The sequence below is a fragment of the Brachyistius frenatus genome, unplaced genomic scaffold (genome assembly GCF_029030835.1).
Source record: "Brachyistius frenatus isolate BFR_SWC_R1_liver_20210118 unplaced genomic scaffold, ASM2903083v1 Contig_9, whole genome shotgun sequence".
In the NCBI taxonomy this organism is placed as follows: domain Eukaryota; kingdom Metazoa; phylum Chordata; class Actinopteri; family Embiotocidae; genus Brachyistius; species Brachyistius frenatus.
The window spans coordinates 7,779,787-7,799,114 of NW_027210608.1; the positions used below are offsets into that span (position 1 = coordinate 7,779,787).

At 38.2% G+C, this 19,328-nt stretch overlaps 1 protein-coding gene across 2 annotated transcripts in view; it reads right to left on the minus strand.

Moving 5' to 3' along the window:
- The window catches only part of LOC138616328 (MAM domain-containing glycosylphosphatidylinositol anchor protein 1), a 171,698-nt gene that overhangs the window by 49,437 nt on the left and 102,933 nt on the right, over positions 1-19,328 (minus strand). For both annotated transcript variants that reach the window (XM_069690568.1, XM_069690567.1), the window contains exons 6-8: positions 19,152-19,284; positions 5,366-5,635; positions 2,088-2,417 (exon numbers count right to left, since the gene is read on the minus strand). In XM_069690568.1, the coding sequence (XP_069546669.1) occupies positions 2,088-2,417; positions 5,366-5,635; positions 19,152-19,284 (733 nt within the window). The remainder of the gene's footprint in view (positions 1-2,087; positions 2,418-5,365; positions 5,636-19,151; positions 19,285-19,328) is intronic.

The window sequence follows — 19,328 nt, forward strand, 5'->3', positions numbered from 1 at the left end:
TCTCTTTAACAAGAGGCACACGCCAAGGATGCCCACTTTCCCCTTGGCTTTTTGCAATCCATTGCATTGAAAACAACTCCACTTTTGTGGGGAGTACGGCAGGGTGGGATAGAACATTGTATAACTGTACACAGATTACCTTTTTTTCTATGTGAATGACCCAGTGGCATCTTCCCCTACAACTAAATCGATTTTGGATGGATGGAATTTGGTTCAGGATATAAATTAAACTTCAAAAAGAGTGAACTGTACCCAATAAATGATTTGGCAGGTCAAATTCAACAGTCTTCAGTACCTTTTTGTTTAGCCAGTTCAGGTTTCAGGTACCTTGGTGTGAATATAACCCGTAGTCTTGCCTCTCTTCATACAGCCAACTTTACCCCTTTGGTTGAAAATATGAAAAATTATCTTCTTAGATGGAGCAACCTGCCTCTGTCACTATCTGGCAGGGTGCAGTCTATAAAAATGAATATATTCCCCAAATTTCCTGACTTGTTTAGATGCTTACCAATATTATTTTAAACTTTACCTGGGCAGCCAAGTCGCCACGAGTGAGCAAGGTCTTTCTCCAATGCCTAAGGGACATAGTTGGCCTGGCCCATCCTAAATTTATTTTCTATTATTGGGCAACTAATATTCAAAAAATATAACTCTGGATTAATGCCCCTAAGACTGATTGGTGCATTTTGGAGGCTCAATCATGCTATTCATCTTCTCTTCCTGCATTGGTATATGCATCTCTTCCGATAAAACTGTCCGGCCACTCTTCTAACCCGATTGTCCTTTCTACTCTTAGAATTTGGATTCAATTTCGTCTTCACTTAAAATTTATAACAGTTTCTTCTCTGGGTCCGATTAGTAATATAATTATTTATTCCCACATTCTGTAGTGGACAAAACCTTCTCACAGTGGAAAAGAAGAGGACTGAAGTGTTTCAGGGATCTTTATAATGGTGGTCACTTCTCTAGCTTTGACTCTCTTTGTAAGAGATGTGACCTGGACCGTTCAAATCTCTTCAGATACTTTCAGGTCTGCCACTTTGTGGTGAAACAGTTCCCTTCATACCCTAACCTCCCATGCAAAACACTTTGGTAAAGCCTACTGGATACACATCCAACTCAGAAGGGACTGATCTTTAAAAGTTTACAATCAGATTATAACTACAATTGATACCTTTTCTGCAATTAAAACTAAATGGGAAAGTGAGTTATAGATGAACTTGACAGAATTGGTGGGTAGGTGCACTGAATAGGGTGAACACATCTACGTCTTGTGCCAGACTTGGTCTTATTCAGTTTTAAAGTGGTCCATAGGATGCAGTTTAGTAATGGCAGACTAGCTAACCCAAGATGCATACACACATTTTGGGCTTGTCCTAAACTTGAAGATTTCTGGAGCTATGTTTTTGATATTTTAACTATAGTTTTAGGGATCAAGGTACAACGTAGCCTATTCTGGGAATCTTTGGAATCCCAGACAAACCCATCCTATAGAGGGATATTATTGCCTTTACCACTCTTCTGGCACGTTGTAGAATACTTCGTGCTTGGAAATCTCCAAATTCACCATCACAGTCTGCCTGGTTTAAGAATGTGATGTTTTTCTTAAGTCTTGAAAAAATGTAATATGCATTTGGAGGCTGTAATGACCATTTCAAAAAGAAATGGCAACCTTTAATTTCATATTTTCACAATCTATCAGTGTTGCTCTGAATGAGACACATCTGGTAACTGATTTATCTGGTCCTCTGTCCCTCCCTTATCTGTCTGATTAACTGTAACTTAACTTAACTATAGTTTTACAATAACAATAGTGTACTATAGACACTTTATGTAATTGCATGTGAAGGCCATATGTGTGGGTGGGTTTGTGGGTGGGTGTTTGGATTTAATTTGTTTGTTTTTGTTACGCTCTTTTATCTTTGTTTGCTTTACTTTCCTGTCCTTTTCTTCTTTACCATTGTAAACTGTTTAACACACACACACAAAAAGGAAATACTTGTTCTTTGATTCTTGTATGTCATATTGTGCATTTCCACTCATAAAGTATGTTGAAAAAAAAATTAAAAAGGAAAGTAAAGTCTCACCACTGTTCTGAGAGATGTTGACATCCACACGAAGCTCCGGTACCCTGCTCCCTGGGAAGTTTGCTACACAGCTGTAAGTAGCCAAGTCTCTGAACTTCATGTCAACAATCTCCAAACTGCTGGTACCGGGCGCCATGTCTGGGTCACTGCGGAGTAAAATCAGGCTATCGGAGTTGAAGACTGGAGCACCGTTCTTGTACCAGGTGTAGTTGACCTTGTCCTGTGGTGTGGCATCAACATGGCACGACAGCTTGAGGTCACGACCCATTTGGATGGTCTCACTGTCCTTGTTGGAGTCTGGTGTAATCTGGAAGGTCAGGTTGCTCATTGCTGTGTGCGGTGGTGGCAAGGTGAAAAAGAAGAGACAAAATTATTAACTATATGGCACAGTCTAATTAATAAGAATACATTTTGGTGTGAATTTTGTATACTCTTAAATTTACATATTGTCTCTGTAATCTGTAACTATGTAACTAATATTGTTTTTGAGATGAAAAGCACTTATGTAAATAGCTTGCAGTTCAAGTTCACAAACTTATGAATGCTTTTAATCTAAATTCATGTTTATTGAGCTTTAAAAGAGATTCTGTAACCTGTTGATGAGCTCTTATTTGTACATAATGAGGATATTACAAACAAATACCTGCGTTTGCCAAACATTGGTTGAAGTATACACAAATTTCCTATGTTTTGCTGGCATGAAAGACAAATACTGGCAATCACTTTGGTGGCTTCATTGCACATTGAACCTCCCAGAAAGTCCCAGCTGAGGTGGTGGTAATGTCAGGTAAAATGTGAACTTGGTGAGAATTGTGTATAAGTGATGCTCAACATCATGGGCAATGTCTGCCCTTTTTTTCTGAAATGTATTATTAGTGTCACTAATTCTTGGACCGTCCTAGATTGGCTAGATAGCAGGTGACTGTATAAAAGGTTGTGGAAGCCAGCAAACTTTTTCTTTGTTGCTCAATTTGATTCATTTTGAAAAAACATCAATGCCTGCTGGTATATATTTTTCATGTCACTAACCATCTCCAAGTACAAAGATTTGCTGGTCCAAATATGTCAAAAAAGTAAACAATTTCCATGGGATGTACATATTTTTTCACATGACTGTATGTCAGGCCAATAAAGTTTACGTTTGTTTGGTATAAATGTAGATTCAAATTAAGAATTGATTGATTGAGTAATTGATTAAGAAAAAGATACACAAATAAATTGAGAATAAGAATAAACTTAGAAATTAAATCAAAAAGACAGAATTGATACAACAGTGAGTGAGAATAAGAAACTAAAACAGTCATTAAAAAGGAAGACGTACATGAAGGAAGAGCAGAAAGAACGCTAATATAGAATGGTAGATGTGCGACAGATTTGTGAGGCGTAAAGTGGGGGTTGTGTGACAAAAAGAAATCAAAGGAAAAAGGAAATTGCAGAATAAAAGAAAGTGAAAGAGAGGAAGAAGCAAATTGTGAAGGAGGGTGAAACAAAAGGAACCAGATTCAGAATAAAATAACAGGGGGATAAGAAGGAGGGGGGGAAACAAAATCAAGGACAAAGAGTAACTCTCACACTGTCACATTTAATTTTCAGTTTCAAAGGCTGCGTTTCCCCAACAGATTTCCATGTTGAATACAAAACAGCTCTCTGTTTCCCCACTAAAGGGAGAGAGAGGCGGCGAGGAGAGCAGAGCCTGATTTAAACTCCTTTCCAGCTTGTTAACAGGATGCTTGGGTGGAGCCATGGCTATGAGGCAGTGACCATATGGTTAAAATGCAGCCTTACCTGAATTGTGTGCGTGCGGGCCTGTGTGTGCGTTTGTGTGTGTCTCCTGCCTACCTGCACACTTCTATCGCTGTGGACTGTGAGTGTGTGTCTCTTTCCGCGTATTACCACCTGCGCTGCTGTGACAGTGCGTTCAGGCCCATTAAGCTAACAGGAGAAACCCATCCAGCATACGTTCTCTACAGTGTTAACTAACAGAAGAGACTGTCGCTAATTGCTTCCACTCCAGTCTAACTAATTGGAGTGAATAAAGATGATTAAAGGGGCTAAAAATAGCTGGAGGGGAGGGAGAATAGAAGGCTTCAGTATTAACGGCAGGGAAATGACAAAAATAACAATATTTAACCCGCCTATTCTGACAAGATTCACATCAGCTTTTTGTAATGATGGATCAAAAATACCCCCTTCACACAGAGACATACAGCAAACACACACACAAACTCTGCATAATCATACTCTATATAATCACAGTCAAAGAATGAACCTAGCAAACACATTTCATTCTCAGGAAGGTGAACAAATTCATAATTTTAGCAACTTGATTGAGCTTGGCAAAGCTTGAGGTGTTAACAATGAAAAATATGCTAGGTTTAATCTGATGTTTTCAAGAAAACTAATATGTTATTGTCAGGTATGTGTGTGTGTTAGTATTGTTAAAAAATAATAATAATATTTTTTTTGTGGTTATAATCCATTGTTTCCTGTCTCGCCAGCTATTAAACATAACTAAATGCATCAGGAATTTCCAGTTTTGAAAGTAGTGAATGAGGAAAATGTTGATGGATACTGGATGAATTATGTAAAATGTGGGCTTACTCACAATGAGTGCCTGTCATGTGTTATATTATGTATAATATGAGATATACAGAGCTAAGCTATTTATTTTTCAGAAAATAATTACACTAGGCAACTTTTCAAAGACCCAGTGGTTGTTTTTCTCCCATTTACCCTGATTTTGAAGGTATTTTCTTAATCGTAATGGACAATCTGGACGAAAAATTATTCTGGTGCACAAAAAATAAATACATATTTATCCAGTTTAAAAAGAGCCAAAGGAAATGGCCCAAAACATCTTGGTTTTGGCCACCACAACACACAAATATTTTATAATTTTCATTCATGTTATTTCCTATAATTTCCTTGAATTTAATGCTAACAATATTGGTAGCACATTTATTTTAAAAAGATACTAAAACATTGCCCTCACTGGGAAATAATGTAATTCATAGTGCTGCTCTGAATTTTTGGTTTATGCTGTTAGAAGAGTATTTAAGGAATCTGGAAACACTTTCAGAATCAGTGTCACTGTTCTGGGTTTTTGGAAGGCCGAATGTTTATTTTGCCGAAAATCTGGTAATCTTTGAGGGTGGCTAAAGAAATAATGAGAGGGACAAATTAGGGCTAATCTGCACCCAAACCTTCCCCTCACCAATAAATCACCTTATTACTCTCCATCTTTTCCTTGGGAACAAACACACACATCCATTACTTACTCCTGACAATGATGTTGAGGTTCTTGCGAGCAGGGTTGCCCACATTATTGACAGCGGAGCAGTTGTAGAAGCCTGCATCTGCTGGTGTGACAGCCCGCAAAATCAGCGTTGGCCCTCTAACTTGGGCACTGAGTGGAAGCTCGTCAGAGTAACGTGACCACGTCACATTGGGCAGGGGGAAACCTGCAGTCACCTCACAGGTTAAGAGCACATCCTGCCCAGGGTCCACCACCACTGTGTCGTTGACTGACAGCCGGATCATTGGGGGACCTGAGGGGAAGAGACACAGGGAAGAAAGAAAAGAGGAACTCACTGCATGGAACAGAACTGAATTGTTTTCTTACACCTGTAAGGGCTGGTGGCTACAGATAATGGAGCACACGGATGTTGAAGACTTACAATAATAGAGCTCTATTTTCCTCACTCTAGGAAAATGCTGGTCTAAATTATTTGCGCTGGGAGTAGATGTGGTGTGGGCAACTTTTTGGGAAATTTGGTGAACACAAACGCAAGCACATCTGTAGTGCAGCGGTACATAGATAATTCTAAAGTGTGAAGTGGCCTTTCAAATCAGCTCCCCAGTACCATCACCAACTGAGATATTCACCCCAGCAGAGGATGTAGCAGACTCAACAGTATCAGCTGTGAGCGTCGAGGGTTTTTGGGGGTGTAGCGAAAGAACACTCATCCAATAAACTGAAATCATGTGCTGGAACAATGTTGAAGATGTAAATCAGATGTAAATGTAAATTACGCACAGTCAAAGCTCCAGATGCGCTTAATTTATTAGGAACACTGATAAGAGCAATAAACTCAAAACGTCACTGATGTTGCAGTGTTAATAAATTAATTGCATTAGGAGCTTTGACTGTGCGTAATTTACATTTACATCTGATTTACATCTTCAACATTGTGTGCATAATTTACTTTCCAATAATTAATTAAATGGCAAAAGTGGTCATGTGCAACTATCCATAACCTTTTGTGCATAAATGATGCATATTGGTTGGGTCTGTTGGCCCTAACCCACGAAATTAGCTCTGCACCAGCTGCGTTGCACATTGAACTGGTTTGAGCTGGCAGAAATGCAAGCGTGATTGCACCTCACAAATGGCATCAAAGTTGCACAGCACATGCTCATCTTCATGGACACACCCACCAAGCCATTCCTCCCATCTCGGCGGGTTCATGTTGAGCCGCGAAAATGCTGAAAAAAGCCCCTTGCGCTGCATTAAATTCCAAATAAGCCTGGATCAGCATTCAAACCAGCTTTGCGCAGGTACGAAAGTAGGGCCCTTAATGTTAACTGTCTGTCTCCACCTGTCATATCACGATGCAAATATAGATTTCTCAATAGGGTTCTGTGATAATTCGTAGATTTTGCGTTGAAGTAATGATATTATTTTCATTTTTAAATGAGGAGTATTATGTTAACACCTGTTTGTGTGTGTGTATGCACATGAAACTGTGTGCATGTACACATACTCTTACCAGAATTTTCCACTAACTCATTCCATATGAAGGTCTGCGGCTCAGAAGCAGTTTTTATAAATATGTTGTTTGGCATCCCAGTCTTTAAACACCACAGTTTCTGCTATTGTGTTTTACTAGCAAAGTAATATTAATGGATTTACCACTCAATACTTTATACCATATAATACAGGTAATATTTTTTATAAACCTATGTAATTTAGAGAGACAAATATGTATTGAGCAGTAATGTACTAAAATATTCTCCAAACCAGTTGGATGGATATTTCAGGGGGGGAGTTACAGCTGTCTATGGGGATCACATCTCCACTATCTTCTGACTTTACCTTGAATAGGAGAACTTTTGTAGCGCTTAAAATGGCACTTACTTTTAGCACTTTGTAGTTTGGCTTTCTTGAAGAAATTGTATTTCCTTGATTCCTGTTGTTCTGGGTTTTACCCTCATGGTTGAAATGCACTTATTGTAAGTTGCTTTGGATAAAAGCATCAGCTAAATGAAATGTAATGTAATGTAACTATGTAAATCCCAGAAAAACATTCTACGAAATCAGCACCAGCACAGAGCAGCTCTTTAATATTTAGTTCTGACTGTAGATGTGATGTAATGTGTAGATATATGTGAATATGTGCAATTTGTTTCTCATTGTATGTGTGTGTGCCTGTGAGCCAGTGTGCATTAATGTGTGTTTGAACTTCCAGCATTTTCTCAAGCCACACTAATTCGTGCCCCTGTTCCCCTGCTCTAATGTCATTTCTGAGCCACTGTGTCCATTTCACATGTGACCTTACAGAAAAAGTACAGGATGACCCAAAATGCAACTGCGAAAAGGGACAGAAGATATCCTTTTGCCAGAGACAGAGATCGATTGGATCCCAGCAGTTTGAAAAAATGAAAAAAGGGCAGAGCAGTGGGAGCGAGGGGAACACATACTACACTGTACATTACCAAACAACTCAGGGGAAGGAGAGAATAAAAGACGGCTGAAGTGAGAGAGGAGAAAAGGGCAAAAAGAAAAAAAGGATATTAATCATCTAAGAGGAGGTTTGGTGAGAGGGAGGAACAAAATACACCCGAAGTCACAGTGAAACTATGGTACGTACATACACACACACACACACAAGCACACAATGAAAATAATCAAACAAAATTAATTTGTTGCCGTTAACAAACCTCATTAAAACAACACAAAAAAGTGGTTAACTTGCAGGTATCTGCTGGACGTTTTGGTTTATGTGAAACTACTAAATGGTTGTTTAGTCATGTAGCATACCTTGCCTTGATAATTCAGGCAGTTTGCATGTGTTGTTAAAAAGCTTTTGTAAAACAAGGGTTTCCATGTGGCCAATATTATGCTGGTTTATATAGAATATCACATGTGGCTTCCCCTGCAGTCTAATGATGGTGAAATGCCTTTTTCTTACAGTTGTACTGTTTAGTTCAATGTAAACCTGAGAACTTTTACAGGATTCAAAATGCTCTAGTTCCAGTGGGTGGCAATTTCATCTGCACCTATTGTAATAGGTTTTTGCATATCTTGCCAGAGGGTGTAAATGGGGTGACAAGAGGGTAACGTTGAGAGAAATGAGCTTGTGACCAGGATGTCACCAGTTTAAATCCCTGGAGTGACTACACAAATCTTGTCAGTGCTATAGAATAGAAAGGTTTCCACCTCTCTCATCAACTACAGTAAAAACACCCTAGGGCAAAGCAGTCAAGTCCCAGTTTCTCTACTGGAGCTGCTTCACTGACCACGAGTTACTAATCTGTGGTTGTACTGTTACAGGTCTGTGGTGTGAATTTATCTGAGTAACTCTGGGTCTCCCAGTAAGCGTCTGGCCAAGTTATAGCATAAAAAAGAAAAAGAAAAAAACCAAGGTCACTGTATGTTAAAATTTTGCTCTCTCAACCTCGCTCTGAATAATGCACATTCTTTCACAAACTGCCAGGTCACATGGGGTTGCAATATTTATCTTTCTTGAACAGGCTTTTAAAAAAAATAATACAGCAGGTGCTCTATATCTTGTTTAGTAAATAGAGGCATAATGACACATTAATCTGGTAAAATGTTTCTGGGGTCATTATGGGGATGAAATGAAGGCAAACACGGAACTTGGCTCGTGAACTTGCTACACTTTTCCCCATTTATCCTGCAAAATAATTAATTTGCTTGATAGATGCTCTTTGTTTTGAAAATGTGTTTCTTCTGGCACAAAAACTAAAGAAAACACAACACACACACACACACACTCACACACACACACACACACACACACACACACACACACACACACACACACACACACACACACACTCACAGACTCACACACTAAAGAGCTGGAGCTATAGCAGTAAACACCTACAGTATTCATTTGCCAATATGAATTCATTCCAACTCTGTGGATGAGGAAAGATGAAAGAGGCTTACACTCTCTAATAGGTTTAAATGCTTGTTCCAACCCCAGAGTCAGAACCAGGTAAATCCACAGTAACCCGAGTTATAATTATCTGCAACAATATGTGCCGTCTGTCATCTGGGCCAATCACCTCTTTCTGCATTAGCAATAGTCTCAATACGGGGTTTTAGAAAAAAAAAAAAAAAAAAGAAAAAAAAAGGCCCTTAAGAATTTTGAACACCTTCATGCTCTCTTAAATTCTTACCACTCAAAAATAGTCACAAAGAGGGAAAGTATTCGGCTTCAGAAATTAAGTCAGCCTTTCCCAATTAGCCCATTAGGTTGAACATTCAAAATATGCCTCTGATACAATAGTAATCTATTTTTTTACCTTGTTGTTTTTTTAATCACACGTCATTGTCACAGTGGGTTCTGACAGAAATGTTTTCTTTGGGTATTGATTGAGTACTTTATTAGTCAGAGGTGGTTGAAAGGTGATCAGTTGTTGATGATTTGTGTATTTTTGTAAGAAGGTCCATGTGAAAGAGGGAAAAAAAAGTAACTTGTATGAATGTCAAATATTCTTCTCAATCTTTTCAATTTAAAATCAAAAACATTTGTGATTATTCTTTTTACAGAGCAATATGTGATTGTACATCCTTATTTAAGTAATACGACTCCCACCAATTGTATGCATAATTAATTAAGAACCTTATGATTGATGGATGTAATAAAGTTCAAAGTATCACAACTTTTGTTCTGTTTTAGGCAATTATCAAATCGCTTAAAATGATATGTAATTGTTGCTCAAGTTATGACTGCGGACTTAGAGTGAGGTTATATGCAAAAATAATTGTATATTACCACAACAACAAAGGCAACTTTCTCTACAACCTATGATGCAATTGATGCAATTTTTTGCCTAACATATGGTGGGTAATATAGTTATAACTGACCTGTAAATTTGTCTGCACTGAATGAAGAGCCATTAAATGTTGATCATATGAAAGTGGTTCTTTTTAAAAAAAAAAAATGTGTACATGTATAAAACATAATGTATTTGTGCCATTGTGTCCTTGGGCAAAGTAGCTAATCCATAATTGTTGTTTTTTGTTTTTGTTTTTTTTAACTAAACAGCTGTTTTGTATTCTTAATGATTTAAATATTCATATTTGAGTATTGTGGAGGAGTATACTCCACACATGGGTTTTTAAACAGGCTCAAGAGGACAAGAAGGAGGAAACCTTTATCAACCTGAGGGAGAGTTAATCCTCAGTGAGACCGACCCAGCAGAATCTAGACAGTGATTCACTTCCCTAATATACTTTATGCAGGACATCCTCTCATCTAATCTCTTTTTTAATAGATTGCTATTGCTGTAATGAAAGAGGTACACAGTGGCTCAACAAACCAGTTTACAGATGCATGTTTCTAGCAATACAACAGTGAGCATGCAGCTGTGCACACATTCAGATATGTTTGTATTTTTAAATGGGTGCAAAATGTGCTTACAGAAACACACACACACACACACACACACACACACACACACACACACACACACACACACACACACACACACACACACACACACACACACACACACACACACACACACACACACACACACACACACACACACACACACACACACTAATGGGGTATCTCTTTAGCTAACCTTACTACTGATGGCCCCAAACCTGACAAGAAATTTCACTGGTGTAACAGCTGCAATCAGCACATAAATAGCACTGTCTACTCCCATTGTATCAAATCACAGTACTCGGAAAATAAACCCCTGTAGGTCTGCAAAGCTTTTTAAGCATTGAACGGACCCCCATGGAAACAGTTTTGTTTGGTTATTTCTCTGTTAAATATAGTCACAGTAAAATAAAGTGTTGGGTTAAGTGAGGATGGTTGGTTAAAGGGTAATTCTAAGGTGGCACACATCATGTGTTTGTGACATATTTGAAAGAATGCAAGTCAGGCAGACTGGGAATAGGCTGTAAGTAAAAGTCTCTCTTTTAGTCTTGTAATAGTACCAAGCGGCAACCACACGTGATATTACCCATTAGTTTGTGAACTGCCATTTTGAAGCCAGGGTTTTTCCTTTTGGCTGTCGCCATCTTGAGATTTTGGATATGTTTTTGAGCCAGAAGTTACCATATTTGGACGAGCAGAGTTGATCTGATTGGGAACACAAGGACACTACGCCCTGCCCAACTTTAGCAGAAACCTGACTGCACCACAGGCTTGTCAATCAAACAGACACATCCCCAAAAATGCAGCTTTTCAGGCCTAATATGTAATTAACGACAATGTGTGATAAATGTGGAGTTCAACCTGCCCACAGACCACAGAAGCAGATGTCACTATTTTTATTATTCTCTCTGAGCGTAGAAACTACTTAAATCCATTACTGTAGAATAGAAGGCAAATTGTCTCAAGTATTTTTTTTCATCTTCATTGGTGTATTTTCCTTGAGAGGAAAACAAACTAAGGCCAGAACTGTTTTATTTCTTTGTTTATTGCCAACAGAGAAAGAAATGGTGGGACACTTGACCAATGAAAATTAATGAGAAATCAGATTTAAATGCATTCAAACTTACAGAACCTGGAGTTGAGCATCTGTGTCTTGATTACATGCATGACATCAAACACAGTGTATCTCAAACTGAAAAGACGCATTTGCGTCCTGACATTGTAAGAAGACCTTTCTTCACAAGGTCAAGTGTATCGACTTTGTTTTTTATTATCACCTTGGTTTAGTCACTACCACACACTTCACATAATTTTCTGTAGACTGGCTCCAGCAATAATTTTGCAAAACAAACAACTAAACAAATGAAACGTTAAATCCAAAGAACAAAAAAAAGGCAAAAGTATTGTAAAGACTGGAAAGTAGAAAAATAAATAAGAGAGTGAAGCAAAGGGGAGGAACCGAGGATTTGAGAATTATAGCTTCAATTTCCTGGGGATGCGTGGGTGACGGTAACGGTGGGATCATCCAGCGCTCTTCCCAAAGTAATGGGATTTATGTGCAGCACAGCGGTTTACAACCAGGTAACAAATGCCTCTCTTCCACGCTCACACTTTCTCACTTGCTTTTCTCTCTGTCAGTTTGTCACCTCTGTATCTTCAATATCTGTCTTTATACTTCTTTTTGTCTCCGTCTCTGTATCTGGGCTTCATCCTTCCTGCTTCCTGTAGTTTTTGTTTCCTCTTTGACAAGCTTCCTCTCTCACTGTCATGTTGCTTTACCTGTTTGATATTTAATTTATCTATGAAGTATAGGCAGAATGGTTATTAGGGGGAATTCAGATGGAAATAAACAGGTTTAGATGAAAATGTAGCTGACAATAGCTGCATGTTTGTGTTTTGTGTGCTTGTCACCACAATGTCAGTAAAAAATATGGTGGGGTCGCAGGTTGGCCTAGGGGCATGGAGATTGACAAGCAACCACCGCTTTGCTGTTGATGCTTGGTGCCAGCAGGAGTAAATGCTCCTTGTGTGGTTTGGTGGTTCTTACCCCACACAAAACACCCTGAAGCAAGGTGAGGAGATTAACCCCCAAATGCGTGCACTGCACTGTGGCCTGCCTTCAGGCCTGCTGTTTATTTATAAATAAAATGCAGTTTATGTGCAACTGTAAAATGGACTATGAAGGACCTCCATTTAGATTTTATTAACATCATTATATAAATCAAAGCCATCATAAAAATAACAGCAAGAGGACTGCAGTAATACAACAGATTATGTAAAGTGAGTGAAGATTAAAGGAAATAAATTCCAGAAATGGATTAAAAGTCTGTATTTAGTCAGGTTTCAATCACCGCGGGTCTTCACCATGACAGAATTAGTAAAAACAGATTGTCTATAGCTTGACCCAAAGTTTCTCCCTTGATGAAAACCCGGTAAAGTCAAGACTGGTCAATATTTTAACTCATATGCCTGACTAAATGAAGGCTTTTAAGAGCTTCTCTATTTGTTCTAAATGTGCCCGAAGAGCACATTTAGGCTTGTGTGTAAGTGTAACACCATGAGCACTAGTCCTCTTCTTTTGCCTTTGCCAGAAAAATACTTGAAAAGGAGGGAATAAAGTGTGTTTACATGTATGTGTGTGTAGTTTTTGTTTATTTCACCTGTACATCAGTATGAGAGTCTGTCTGTATACATTCATAGTGGATATCTGTTTTTGTATATATTCAATCAACTGGTTTATAGGGACATCGATGTTAATATGTGCATATCATCTATTATTAAAGGACTTGCAAAAAAAAATACTGTAGCTGAAAACATGCACCACATCAGCATGAAAGAAATATAAAATCTACCGTTTGATTGGTTCGCTAAATACTGTGCAATGAAATGTTGTCAGTTTGAAAACAGTATTTTTAGGACAGAACAGGATGAAATATTGAATCTGAAGCCAGGACAGGACTACATGAGGATAGAGTTTAGAAATGCAGGTTGACAATTATGTCAAAAATGATATTGGTACTGTATCTACTACTTGTATAATCCTTCTCATGGTGGCAAATCTGTGAAATTCGGAGTGTGAAACAGAGCATTACAGAAAAGGGTGTGCCTGCTCATTCAAACATCTCCGGATAATTAAAGCAGCATGTTTTAAAGCGGAAAAGTTTAGACTCAGGGAGCACAGAACATCTGAAATTCTCTTAAAGCCCCAACCAATGACTCCACAAAGAAAATGATCAAAGCAGCCTTACAAGCAAATTGATTCTTGCCTGTGGTGTGGCTGTATGTCCACACCCTGACTTGCCTGGATGTGAGACTGATGAAGAAATGTCAGACAAATTCACAAACTGAATGGTGAAATAATCCCAGTGGGATGTGGTTAACCTATATCCATGCATGATCTGTTAAATGTAAATATTTGCATGGAAATTAGCAAGAAAAAAATATCAGGAAACAGTAAGCACTGTAACAGATAAACAAGCAACTGCTTTCAATCAAATCATTGGTGTTTTAAATTATGTTTTGTGTCTTGTGTCTTTTTTTTCTGATTCTTTCTCTCTTTGACATAACCCCTCTCAGCCATGGATTATAGCCTTATATAAAATTGACTGCACAGATGCAGTACAATGTCCTACTACTGCTCGAAGGATTATTGCAGATTGCCCATTGATCTTCAAGTTTTCAACAGGAATTCATATGAAGTAGGCTTTGCCACCTATTGATCTAATCATATTTATTGCGGACTTGTACGACTGTCATATTATTGTATAGGTACACTGTAGTGAGAGTTACAATAATCAATAAAATAGTGAATCAAGCCATATCTCAGATTTACTGTCTAACTCAGTTTGCTGAAGGGTTGTCAACAGCTTTAAATCAAGCTGTGTCTCTGTGTGTGTCTCTTTCTTTCATCCAACATACCTGTCACTGACATTATACAGGAATATAATTATTCTCTAGCATTGTTTAATTTTTCTGTGATTTAGCATTTGTTCCATTTATGTCAACAGAACACAAAGAATCACAATGACACCTGAAGCCGACTAATAAAGAGTCCTCCAAGTTAATCAAAGGCACTGCACTTGAAAACCATCAAAAAGTCTCTGATGTGTATTAACTGTAAATTATTTAACAAAAGCTGACAATTACTTCTGTGATGGTTAGAAATAAATCAGTTCTGCATTTTTGCTCGTTGTGCCCATGACCATTTTGGGTCAGATTAATAATTTAACTCATGGCACAAGTTATTAGCTTCAAATGAACTTGGTAAAATAAAGTGCCCTCTCTTCTCTCTTTCTGCTCTGTCGTAATTGTCATATTACAATGTGAACGTATGATGAAAAAAAAAACTTTTAGAACTTAAATATAAAGCAGAAGTTTAGAAGAAAGTTTTTTTTTCATATTTATTTGATCATGTACATTTCCCTTGTACTTTTAAACAAGTAATACATGTCATTGTCTACCTTCAGTTATGGTGAAAGTCAGTCTGATGCTATGTACTACATCCCTTCACTCATCCTGTTCTTGTTCCATTACCCCCTCTATTCCTGTACTCCACATTAAATAACGTGACAAGCTCTGGAGCATTGCCCCCATGTTCTTTTTTATGAGAGGCAAGGGAAGAGGATTTGGTCGTTGCCGACAGTTACTGGAGGGCAGAGGCCCCATACTCAAATCCCAGGCTGGGATTATGATATAAAAATCAATCAATCTCCTTGTCCCTGTGCGGTGAATCAGCAGTGATGGCATGACCTACTTGGATGGATCCAATATAAGCAGTGACTGACGCCACAAGGACAAAGAGGAAACTCAGGGGGAATATCAAAATATGATCATTAGATAAATATTGTAGAGGATAAAAAACAAAGCAGCTCACTGTTTGCTTTCCTCTTTTACAAATTTATATCTCTGTCTCTGTGTCCATCTGTTTATTTCTGCCCCTCTCTTTGCCCCATGTGTATTTCTCTGTTCTTTATCTCTATGTTCCCGTGTCCGTTACTTCAGTCATTTCAATGTTATTTGGAAGATCTAGAATCTAGAGATGTAATGATCTTAGATAACATAATTATGTTTACACTAGGTTGAAAAGGGCTATTTTTGCACGGGCTATTGTCTCTGAGATTAACGTGGCTGAAATATGTTTAGACTCACCAATAACTAATTAACAACCATAACTTTGAATATATCATAGTGTTATTTGTTGAAGTACTGGAGTGCACCTGCGAAGTGCATGCACACGGTGAACACACTGTTAAGTTGTGTCTCATTTCTAGTGTTGTGTAACCACTGTGGAGGCAAATTTACATACATAAAATAGTCAATAATGTAGTCAAGGTATTTTAAACACTTTAATTTAGTAAAGTCAAGAACTATATCCAATAATCATTCTATTTTCAAAGGCTGTTCTTGATTACTCATCTAAAGTGTTATTGCTCAATTTCAGTCACAAATGATGCCAATGTTTCACAATTAAAGCCTTGTTAAGAAGTTTGACTAAAATGCTACAGGGCTTTTGATTTGAAACAGATACAAAAAATAGGGTGTTTATGATTTTGATAACTATAGTTTTCTGAAGGTGAGTTAACTGCATTGATCCCAGTTACTTGGGAAAATGTAAGGTGTTGTTAAACGGGTGAAGAAATGTGTTAATGCAGTTAATAAACCCTTAATGTAACCCTAACCCTTTTGGGAAATGTGATCAATCAATGAAACATATTTTTCCTGGACTGGAGTTCTTTCTATTCTTTACTCCAACAGCTTGTTTGTTCCATAAATGTCTGCACTGTGGAACAGGTTAAGAAGTGAAAGCCGGGACACACTCACACACAATCACACATCTTTGTTTCTTTTTTCACATTTTCAGTGCTTTGCTATCATAATTACACACACAGAGAAACACACACGAAGGAGTGTGTTTTCCATCACTGTGTGAGGCTGTAAGGTCCAGACAGATTGGCTGTTTTGGCAAGTCTATGATCCCTGATGCCAGCACCAGCCAGACGCTTTTTGTCGTGGTCGCTGTGTATCTCTCTCTCTCTGTTTGTGCGCGTGCGTGCGTCTGTGTGCATGCTTGTGTGTGTGTCTTGACTATGCTGTGGGCATACAATTGATCTCAGCCACAGGAGCCCACGAAGGGAGGAGAGGAAGGCTGAGGAAAACCCTGGAGTGAGAAACACCTACTGTATTACACACAGCAGGAACATTAAGACCTGTTTGCTTTCCTTTAGTACCTGTTGATTTTAACACTAGGAAATGGACCGTGTTGGAAAATATTTGTAAAACTCATACGCATTTTGATCTCTCTTTATAAAACCCCTTTTATTTTATCATAATCCACCATTCATCATCTCTGCTCCAGTGTGCTATCTGCTCTAATTATTAACATCATGTCTGTGAGCTACAGTACATTTACCTGAGGCTGATTCATTAGCGTCATTCTGTTTTCAGGAGCATTTCAACAAGCCGTTTCCATCTCTCATCCCTGTCTGATTCATTCACAGGCTTTCATTTCCTCCTCTTTTCTAATGCCTGCAGCTGCTTTCCTTTTCTCTTTCTTGTTTCACAAAGATGCCAAACTTGGTCTCTTCTCAGCTTAACTTTATTGCATCTTCAGCTTACATCAGCTTACTTTAGAAGACTGGGAGACTTTGTCTCTTATCTCAAAGAGGCCTTATTGCTCAATTGATAACCTCTTCTTCAGTTTAAAGTCTCTAAACACATTTGTATACGTCATGGGAACTTGTGCCTATCACAACAACATACTCTTTAGTCTGGGACTGAAATACTGCATCAGACTGAAATAACATTTTTGCCATTAAAAAGATCATGTATTTTTTCATTTTTAATATAGCTGTCCTGAGTTATATTAATGCACACAAAGAAAGTGAGTCCAAACATTTTGAAATTTCCACCAATTTTGTTCAACTACTCTGAACATAAATTATCTTTTAAACAGGTGAGTTTTATTCCAGAACAAAATATGTCTTATTGTCTTTGATCACAAAGACAATAAGACATTTTTTTTTTCTATTTTAGGAAATGCAGTGAATTGCTTTTGCTGAGAGTTAGATGATAAGGTTGTAAACACCCTCATGTCAAGTAAATGTGAAGCTCCCTCCAGCGTTATGAGCCGGACTACATCTTGGTTGCCAGTCCACTTGTTGTTTGATTTTTGCATGAACGCAAAAATACTTTAATTACAGATTTTTAGAGGTCCTTAGAGATTGAGGAGCATTATAATCTTTTATTTTCACAATTAAATCTCCAATTTAGAGATTTAAAGACATTATGTTTTGGATGCCAAGCTGCTTTTCAAACCAACAGCCTTCTTTCAGTCAAAGCCATCAGTACAAATTTGTTTTTTCCGCATTTGCTGGTCATACTTATAGAGGCCTTTTGACCACGAGTAAGAAAAACGATTAAAACAAGAGGCCCTGAACAGTCCTCTTATTTCCAAATGGCTGTAGACAACAAACCCCATACTCTTGTTTATAGGAAGCATGTTTCATAAAATTTGACATGGCTCTTTTTCTCAAATGAATACATTCAAGTTACTTAAATGAATCAAACATAACTGATAATGGGTGTGAAAAACACTTACATGAAAAGCTGTAAAGCACTTAATTGTCTCGCAAGATATGCCAGTATAAATTCGAACTGGCTTGCATTTAGAAAACGATGTTAAAGGAAAGGGAGAGTAGCGGAGAAAAATAAAACACACACAGTAGGAAAATAATTTTCAAAAAAATTCTGCACAAGCACGGGCCTTTGCCTTGTGGTGTATCGGTCTGACCGTAACAAACTTGACAGGGTTGTCAACGGCAACAATGTTGTCGTAAGTAACAGTGTTGCTGGGCGGTGGCGTGGAGATGGACAGAGCGGTGCAGAGTGAATTGGAGATAACAGTGTGACAACTGAATTACAGCTGACGGGTCTGAGATGAGCTCTCAGCAACAAAAAAAATAAGACAGATAGACAATATGGCATGCTGGGAGGCAGGCAAGAGGATAAAGAGACAGAGCAAATTTTAGTGGAGAGGGATAAGCCAGCGAAAAAAAAAACAGTGGAAAAAAAAAAAGGAAGACAGAGCGAGAGAGCTATATTAAAGGAAGAGAGAGGAAGTGTGAAAGGAGCATGCTATTTCCTGCACAAGTAAATATGGTCAATGTTTTAACAATGAGAGAAAGTGACAGAGAGCGAGAGATTCCTGAGCCAAGACACAGCAAGCATGCAGAGAAAAGTCAAATAAGATGGAAGTATCAAAGACAGAGAAAAACAGAGCAAGAGTCAAACAAGACATTGATGGCAAAAGAAAAAGAAAATCTAGACTTTCTGGAATCATGTGCTGTGCATGCAGCATTCCAAGCACTTGTTAGTCTTTGTGATTTAAAAAAAGAAAGAAAACTCAACTCAATAAACTTACTTGTGGCATTTGTGAGCCTGAAGGTGACAGACTCATCTTCGATGTTACACACATTGCGCACAGACACTTGGCAGGTGTAATCAGCAAAGTCCTTGGGTCTTAGGTTTTTCAGCTTCAGCACCTTGGTCTCACCCTGGGACAAACAACACACAAAAGCATCATGTTAGACTACTACAT